This window comes from Portunus trituberculatus, chromosome 24 (genome assembly GCF_017591435.1).
Source record: "Portunus trituberculatus isolate SZX2019 chromosome 24, ASM1759143v1, whole genome shotgun sequence".
In the NCBI taxonomy this organism is placed as follows: Eukaryota; Metazoa; Arthropoda; class Malacostraca; order Decapoda; family Portunidae; genus Portunus; species Portunus trituberculatus.
The window spans coordinates 10,017,116-10,025,923 of record NC_059278.1 but is presented as its reverse complement, the minus strand read 5'-3'; the positions used below and the strand labels follow the sequence as shown (position 1 = coordinate 10,025,923).

The window sequence follows — 8,808 nt, the reverse complement described above, 5'->3', positions numbered from 1 at the left end:
TGTGTGTGTGTGTGTGTGTGTGTGTGTGTGTGTGTGTGTGTTTTCTAAGTAAATATTTGTTTGCTTGCATGTCACTGAGTTTTTGCTTTTCATTCTTTTTATTTCTTTGGTTTTTGTTTTACTTTCTTGTTTATCTTTAGATTTCTGAAGATTTATCTTTTTTATGAGGGAAATGTATTTGTGCTTATCAGTTATTTACTCTCTCTCTCTCTCTCTCTCTCTCTCTCTCTCTCTCTCTCTCTCTCTCTCTCTCTCTCTCTTGTATTTACACTGCTGCATCATTATCGCTTTTGCCTCATCTCAAAGGTGTCCCAGCCACTCGTCCTCTCTCCCCGTCGCCCTCATTTCTCTCTCTCTCTCTCTCTCTCTCTCTCTCTCTCTCTCTCTCTCTCTCTCTCTCTCTCTCTCTCTCTCTCTCTCTTTCTCCATCTATGTATGTATGTATGTATGTATCTACCTATCTATCTTTCTGTCTATCGATTTCATTATCTATCTATAAGTCAATCAATCAATCAATTAATCAATCTCTCTTTTATTGTTTGTTGTTGTTGTCAGAACAATAAGCAAATTTATTCGGCATTTTCTGTCATCTAAGGGGGGAACGTTTCATTAAGAAAGAAACTATCTATCTATTTAATTATCTATCTATATATTTATCTACCTGTCTATCTACCTGTTTATTGTTATTGTGGCTGTTATTATTATTATATGTTGTTGCTGCTGTTGGTTTTGTTGTTATTGTTGTTATTACTGTCTGTTCTCCTCCTCCTCCTACTCCTCCTCCTCCTCCTCCTCCTCCTCCTCTTCCTCCTCCTCCTCCTGTTTAGAAATTGTATGCATTTCCTCATAATGAATAACCATCACGTAGACGAAGGGATCATCAGTAAATTGTAAAAGAAAATCGCAAATGATACCAAGACTGCTAATAAGGCTGACTCACCAACCAAACGCCAAATTTAGCAAAGATGACAAACATTTTCATTGATTGCTCTGAAAAGTGGCTAATGAACTTGTAGTATATGTATATATATGTATGTATAATTAGATAGTTAATATAATGTGTAATTACGTAGGGCTGTTATAGCCTAGAGGCCAGTGTATTGTTCTATTTGAATCAAGTATTGTAGTGTCCAGGTTCGAAGCAGGCCCAAACTGTACTCGGGCCAGACGTGGTTGGTGTCGGTAGTTCACCACCAGCTATCCGACAATATACGTTGTCTGCCTCACGCGCTGTCTTTTTCTCCTGCCTCAAGACAATACACTGGCGACGAGGATTCAAGGCTTAGCTGGTTTATCTCTACCATGCCTGTTTACGGCCAGCTGGAAAAATTCCAAGTGGGGCAAGACTGGGCACAGTATGTGGCAGTGCTCAAGAACTACCTCCGTGCCAACAGCGTTACCGACGCTGTCAAGCAAAGGCAGATACTGCTTGCCTCCGTAGGGATGGAAACCTACCAGCTGATGTGCACTCTACTGGCGCCTGACAGCCCGGAATCAAAATCGTTTGAGGAGTTGGTGTAGGCGGTTCAGGATCATGTCAAGCCACCCCCTAGCAGAATAGCAGCACGCTACAAGTTCTACACGCTATCACGCAAGGAGGGGGAGTCTATCGCAGACTTCGTGGTGAATCTGAGGAGGGCTGCTCAGGACTGCAAGTTTGAGGACTTGAGCGAATACCTTCGTGACCGCTTCATCGTTGCTGTTGGAGACAAAATGATACAAACCAAGTTGCTGTCCATGGCTGATGGCTGATGAAGTAAGCTTTAATGAAGCCCTACAAGCCCTACTAGCCATGGAATCTGAAGAACTGCATGCTTCTAACATACAGGCGGCTCAGGAGGCCGTCAAGGTTCCAGCAGTTAACAAGATAACTACCGCGCCTCGGGGGCCATGTTTTGGTTGTGGTGGTGACCATTTACGCCGGAGTGTAAACATAAGGACGCGGTCTGCAGCTCCTGTGGCAGGTCAGGACTCCTCAGTCGAGTGTGTCGCGCCTCTGACCGTGCTCGGCCCTCCATCGTCCCTGCCAGGCGGAAGAACTACGCGAGGAATAAAACCCATCGCTCTACCTATGTGATCAAGGACAAGGAAGACTGAACTTCATTGGGTGCTGACAGCAGCGAGGTGGGTGAAATACACTGTTATGCAAGTGGCTGTGTAGGGAAGTTATGTGGTCATAAAATTGAGGTGTCTGTTGAGATACAAGATAAGTGATTATGCAAGTGGATACAGGTGCGTCCCTCTCACTTATTTCCAAAGAAACTTACCATTAGCTTGGTGATATTCCACTCAGGAAATTCAAGCATAGACTCGCTACCTACACTGGGGAAATAATGAAGGTCTTAGGCTGCATTGAAGTGGACGTAAAGTATGATAATCAAAGAGCGTGTCTACTTCTGGTGGTTGTGGACGGCCGTGGACCTTCACTACTGGGGCGTAACTGGCTGCCGCATCTGCGTTTGGATTGGCCTAGCGTTTGCAGGATTCAGCACACCGGCCTGGAAGACATCTTAACAGAGTATGCGGATGTGTTCACTTCAGGCTTAAGTAAGTTCACAGGGCCTCCAGTCAAGCTGGTTGTTAGTTCCAACGCCAAAGTAAGTTCACAGGGCCTCCAGTCAAGCTGGTTGCTAGTTCCAACGCCAAAATAAGTTCACAGGGCCTCCAGTCAAGCTGGTTGTTAGTTCCAATGCCAAACCACGCTTTTTCAAGCCTCGCTTTGTGCCATATACCATCAAAAGTAAAGTGTGTGACGCCATTGAAGAAAATGTCAGATTAGGAATATGGAAGCCGACAGATTACTCCGACTGGGCCACTCCCATAGTTTCTATTCTGAAAAAAGGACAACTCTGTACGACTGTGTGGTGATTATAAGCTCAGTCAACCAGGCATGTAAGGTAGATCCCTTCCCTCTTCCTAGAATAGAAGATATTTTTGCAGAATTGCACGGTGGTCAGCAATTCACCAAGATTGATCTGCATGCTGCTTACTCACCGATTCCAGTGGACGAGGAGAGCCAAGGCTACTTAACCGTAACAACACACCTTGGCCTCTTTAAGGCAAAGCGTCTTCCATTTGGTATAAATGCAGCAGTGGTAATCTTTCAGCGATTGATTACCAGTGTCCTACAAGGTCTTCCTGTCGTCTGTCTACCTCGACGATATCCTTGTCACCGGCCAGGATACCCAGGAGCACTTAAGAAATCTACGGAGAGTTCTCGATCGCCTTCGTCGTGTTGGTCTTCGTGCTAACAAAGAAGTGCTCATTTCTTCAACCATCTGTTGAATATTTGGGGCACCGTATTGATGCTGATGGGCTGCATCCACCCGATGACAAGGTCCGCGCCGTCAAAGAAGCACCCGAACCTACAAGTAAGACTGAACTGAGGTGTTTTCTTGGACTTGTTAATTATTACTCTAGATTCCTACCAGACTTGTCCACCACTCTCTCACCTTTACATAAGTTGCTGAAAAAAAATTCACCTTGGATTTGGAGCTCGACTGCCAGGATGAGCTTTCAGAAAGCAAAGGAGGCCCTCAGTTCCCCGTGGGTTTTGGTTCATTATAATCCTGACCTACCCTTGATTTTAGAGACAGATGCCAGTCTTTATGGTATTGGCGCTGTTCTCTCTCATGCATTCCCTGAGGGGTCCATCCGACCTGTGGCCCATGGTACAATAACGAGACGCACGAAAGTCTTGAACTCACAGCCCTACTGGTAAGTCTTCTGAAACGCTATTTCTGTGACGTCATCCACTCGCCTAGCCAGCTCTGATCGCGATAGTCTGCTACTCAACACTCGCCTAGCCAGCTCTGATCGCGATAGTCTGCTACTCAATAAATCATGAATAATTAATGTAACTTTTTCTCTTCATGAACCATTAGTTATGCAGTTGAAAATTAAATGATACACATTAGTGATTGAATGTTGATGATATTTCATAGCGATAGACAAGATATTGTACGGATAAAGACATATCAGATAGCCTAGTAGATGTGGCTCAAAAACTTTGTTAGTGGATTTTTCAAGCCATATACATTATGCATAATTGCATAATGCACATTGATTTCCTGATTCTCTTCACCTTCATGTACCTTCGTCGTCTTCCTCAGCACCTCACTGTTCTCTCTACATATAAAACTACAAGAGGCTAAAGGCTAATGCACGTATGAGTCTAAAGGCGATCCACACTATACAGGAACGGTCACGCTCTGTTTACAGTGCTGTCACATACTAAATGCATTTCAGTGGGGACCGTAAGCCATTGAAATGCATGTAATATGAATGGACCGTGAGTGCATACCGCTATTTAAACGTGGCAATCCATTCCTTTAGCTTGCATCGGCCCTAAACTATTCACACTTCCTTTAGCTTGCATCATAAACTATTCACACTTCATATAGGTACTTTATTCTTGAGTGTAAACCCATGGTACAATAACGAGAGACATCAAAAGTTATTGTACCATGGTACAGTCAGTAGCCTGTAAGGCTGGCATAGCCTGTAAATTATGGACTAGGTCTAGGCTACTAGTAGAACTAATTTCGTTCATTAGGCATAAGCAGATTATACAATTTCTAATTTGGAGTGTTGAAACTGATCAGATTTAGCCAGTAAATCTAAGTTTCCTTACCTGTATTTTCTGCAGAAAGGCCACTTCCATTATCGTGTCCACGAAATGGCAGATTTTGATCAGGGACTGCCTCAGTTTTAGATCCCTCCAACTCCTTGGAACTGGGGAACCTAATAACTCGTATTTCAAATTGCGCTTAATTTGGGCGCAACTAAAATGTTGCTCACAAATCACGGCATTATTTACGTTTGCTGTGTCAACACGATAGCATTTTTGGAGTCACTGTCTTGCGATGGTCTTGTTCTTGGGGAATTTATAATATTTAAAATTACTAGACTTGGCAGGCGTGCATCCATACACTGCACAAGGTCTAGCTTTGCCCATACTAACAATAAGAAATTAACATTAAGGCACATGAAACATACAATCCAAGATAAAATTCTGCCACACGTGTAGACTCACTCGAAGATATGGAGTTGTTTACACGACCGGATGACGTCACTGAGTCGGCTGGTGGTTCCAATAATGTTCTCGTGCGTCTACCTATCAAAAAGTTACTGTACCATGCTGTGGCCTATGCTTCCCGCAGCCTCAGCAATGCCGAAAAAAATTATTCCCAGGTAGACAGGGAGGCCCTGTCACTTATTTTTGGAGTGACCAAGTTTCATCACTATCTCTATGGCAGAAAATTCACACTCGTGACCGATCATAAACCTTTAACACACTTGTTCAAATCAGATATTCCTGTTCCAGCCACGGCCTCCCCTCGTATCCGACGCTGGGCCCTCACTTTGTCTGCCTTTGACTACGAGATCACCTATAAGAAGGGTACAGATATTCCTCATGCAGATGCACTTAGTAGCCTTCCCTTAGCAGACCTACCACACCGGGATGACATTCCCCAGGAACTGGTCCTCATGGCAAGCTTACTGGACTTGGGGCAGCTGGTTACTTCCGCGGACGTGAGGAAAAGAACAAGATGTGAAGCCACACTCTTTGATTCTCCGGTGGGTGAAGTGGGGATGGCCCTCTCATGATCCCTGGGGAGTATACAGTGCCTACTTTACTAGGCGTCACGAGCTCTCTATTACAGATGGTTGTCTCCTGTGGGGCTCCCGTGTGGTGGTGCCTGATGGTTGTCGTGCATCTGTACTCGATATGCTACACCACACTCACCTTGGTATGACAAGAATGAAGGCAACGGCACGTAGCTATGTTTGGTGGCCAGGCATCGATAAGGATATTGAAAACGCCGTCAAAACCTGTCCAGAATGCGATGCCCTCCAAAATGCTCCTCCCGTGGCTGAACTACATCCGTGGGAATGGCCTTCTACACCTTGGTCAAAAGTGCATGTCGACCATGCTGGCCCCTTCCTGGGTAAGATTTTCTGAATTCTTATTGATTCTCACTCAAAGTGGCTCGAGGTGAAGATGGTTCCTGGCACCTCGACAGCTGCAACAGTGGACGCCCTTAATACTATCTTCGCCACTCATGGTCTACCTGCAATGCTCGTCACTGATAATGGTACTGCATTCACCAGTGAGAGGTTCGGTAAGTATTGCCTTGACAGCGGAATACGGCACGTGAGAACAGCCCCACGACATCCATCTACAAATGGGTTGGCGGAAAGGGCTGTTCATATATTCAAATCCAGCATCATGAAGATAGGAGAGTCTCTCCCATGGAATGCGCGCATCAACAAATTCCTTTAACTTATCACACAATTCCCCAGAGTACCAGATCTTTCTCAGCTACTCACGGGCCGGGAGCTGCGAACTGGCCTATCCTCGATCCAGAGTGGTGTGAGGGACAGGGTTCAGACAAGGCAGATGGCCCAGCGCGAGTTACACGACACGCTACTTTTCCCCTCATGATAGGGTATACACCTGATGTGGGTGGTTCTGTGTGTGTTCCAGGTGTCATTCAGTCAGCAACGGGACCCGTCTCCTACCGCGTTCTTCTAGAGGATGGGCGCGTCGTAAGGAGACACGTCGACCAGATTCGGCAGCGCCATTCCACTCTGCTCGAGGTCAAACCACCTGCTGCCATCTTGCCACAGCAGGAGGATGCCCTCGAACCTAACTCTACGCCTCCTGCGGAGAGGGTACCTGCTTCATCATCTCCACACGTAAACACCTAGAAGGGCCTCCTGGGGAAGATACGCCCGGTTCATCTCCTACACCTCCCCTCGAAACCCAAGACACGGCGACGCAGCAACGTCTCACCACTGACTTCACCAGCAGCCGCAGGTGCAGCTGTCAGTACCACCGAGGCACCAAGACGGTCGGGGCGGATAAGGCACGCTCCTGACCGTTGGGGTTAAGTAGTTATTTTCCTGGGGGATTAAGGGTTATAAGTTGTTCCTATGTTTGCTCTTAAGGGTGGAGGAATGTTGTGTATGTATGTATAATTAGATAGTTAATATAATGTGTAATTACATATGGCTGTTATAGCCTAGAGGCCAGTGTATTGTTCTATTTGAATCAAGTATTGTAGTGTCCAGGTTCGAAGCAGGCCCAAACTGTACTCGGGCCAGACGTGGTTGGTGTCGGTAGTTCACCACCAGCTATCCTACAATATACGTTGTCTGCCTCACGCGCTGTCTTTCTCCTGCCTCAAGACACTACAGAACTTCAAATTTGATCTTTCTATTTATCTGTCAACCTATTTTGTATCTATCCATTTATTTTATCTATATTCATCCATATCTATCTATCTACCTATGTCTACTTATTATTTTTTTAATCTCGTTACCGGCATTCCTCTACATATGTAATCCTACATACCACTTTACTACTACTATTCCTACTACTACTACTACTGCTGCTGCTGCTGCTGCTGTTGCTGCCGCTTAAATTCTTCACTTAGCAAATATCAGGTGATTGGAGGTAAAAACCGGAAAGAGACGGTGATGAATAGGGTGAGGTATGGGGTTGTCAGGAGAGAGAGAGAGAGAGAGAGAGAGAGAGAGAGAGAGAGACGAGAGAGAGAGAGAGAGAGAGAGAGAGAGAGAGAGAGAGAGAGAGAGAGAGAGAGAGAGAGAGAGAGAGAGAGAGACTCGAGAGAGAGAGAGAGAGAGAGAGAGAGAGAGAGAGAGAGAGAGAGAGAGAGAGAGAGAGAGAGAGAGAGAGAGAGAGAGAGAGAGAGAGAGAGAGAGAGAGAGAGAGAGAGAGAGAGAGAGAGAGAGAGAGAGAGAGAGAGAGAGAGAGAGAGAGAGAGAGAGAGAGAGAGAGAGAGAGAGAGAGAGAGAGAGAGAGAGAGAGAGAGAGAGAGAGAGAGAGAGAGAGAGAGAGAGAGAGAGAGAGAGAGAGAGAGAGAGAGAGAGAGAGAGAGAGAGAGAGAGAGAGAGAGAGAGAGAGAGAGAGAGAGAGAGAGAGAGAGAGAGAGAGAGAGAGACTCAGAGAGAGAGAGAGAGAGAGAGACTCAGAGAGACTCAGAGAGAGAGAGAGAGACTCAGAGAGAGAGAGAGAGAGAGAGAGAGAGAGAGACTCAGAGAGAGAGAGAGAGAGAGACAGAGAGAGACTCAGAGAGAGACTCAGAGAGAGAGAGAGAGACTCAGAGAGAGAGAGAGAGAGAGAGAGACTCTAGACTCTAGAGAGAGAGAGAGACTCTAGAGAGAGAGAGAGAGACTCTAGAGAGAGAGAGAGACTCTAGAGAGAGAGAGAGAGACTCTCAGAGAGAGAGAGAGAGAGAGAGAGAGACTCTAGAGAGAGAGAGACTCTAGAGAGAGAGACTCTAGAGAGAGAGAGACTCTGAGAGAGAGACTCAGAGAGAGAGAGAGAGACTCTAGAGAGAGAGAGAGAGAGAGACTCTAGAGAGAGAGAGAGAGAGAGAGACTCTAGAGAGAGAGAGAGAGAGAGAGACTCTAGAGAGAGAGAGAGAGAGAGAGAGAGAGAGAGAGAGAGAGAGAGAGAGAGAGAGAGAGAGAGAGAGAGAGAGAGAGAGAGAGAGAGAGAGCCCGGGGGAGTTGGATTACATCAGATTAAGGTGGTAATGAAGTTTCTGGTCAAGAGGTAATGAGTTGGGTTAATTTGTCGCACCTCTGAAAGCATCACAGGTGGAGGCTAATTAGAGGATCCTTGATTAGTACGGTGGAAATGGAACAGAGGAGGATGGTGGGTTGGTGGGAAGGACTAAAACACAGGTGCCTGACATACACCCAGGTAGCTTTAATTAATGAGTAGGTGTAAATGACTGCTACGGCAGATTTTTTGCTGTTAATTTTCTTTTTTGC

The 8,808-nt window shown here is 45.8% G+C and overlaps 1 protein-coding gene across 2 annotated transcripts; it reads left to right on the top strand.

Moving 5' to 3' along the window:
* The first annotated feature begins 831 nt into the window (after window positions 1–831).
* Window positions 832–7,011, top strand: LOC123508150. 2 transcript variants are annotated; one of them, XM_045261680.1, is made up of 4 exons: window positions 1,077–2,124; window positions 2,294–2,547; window positions 5,667–5,951; window positions 6,491–7,011. In XM_045261680.1, exons 2-4 carry the CDS (start codon window positions 2,334–2,336, stop codon window positions 6,712–6,714), a joined length of 723 nt encoding a protein of 240 aa, XP_045117615.1. In that variant the 5' UTR covers window positions 1,077–2,124; window positions 2,294–2,333; the 3' UTR covers window positions 6,715–7,011. The 2 variants fall into 2 exon arrangements, 1 of the variants encoding a protein (XP_045117615.1); XR_006675873.1 differs by lacking the exon at window positions 6,491–7,011 and having other exon boundaries at window positions 832–2,124; window positions 2,483–2,547; window positions 5,667–6,319.
* The last annotated feature ends 1,797 nt before the right edge of the window (window positions 7,012–8,808 follow it).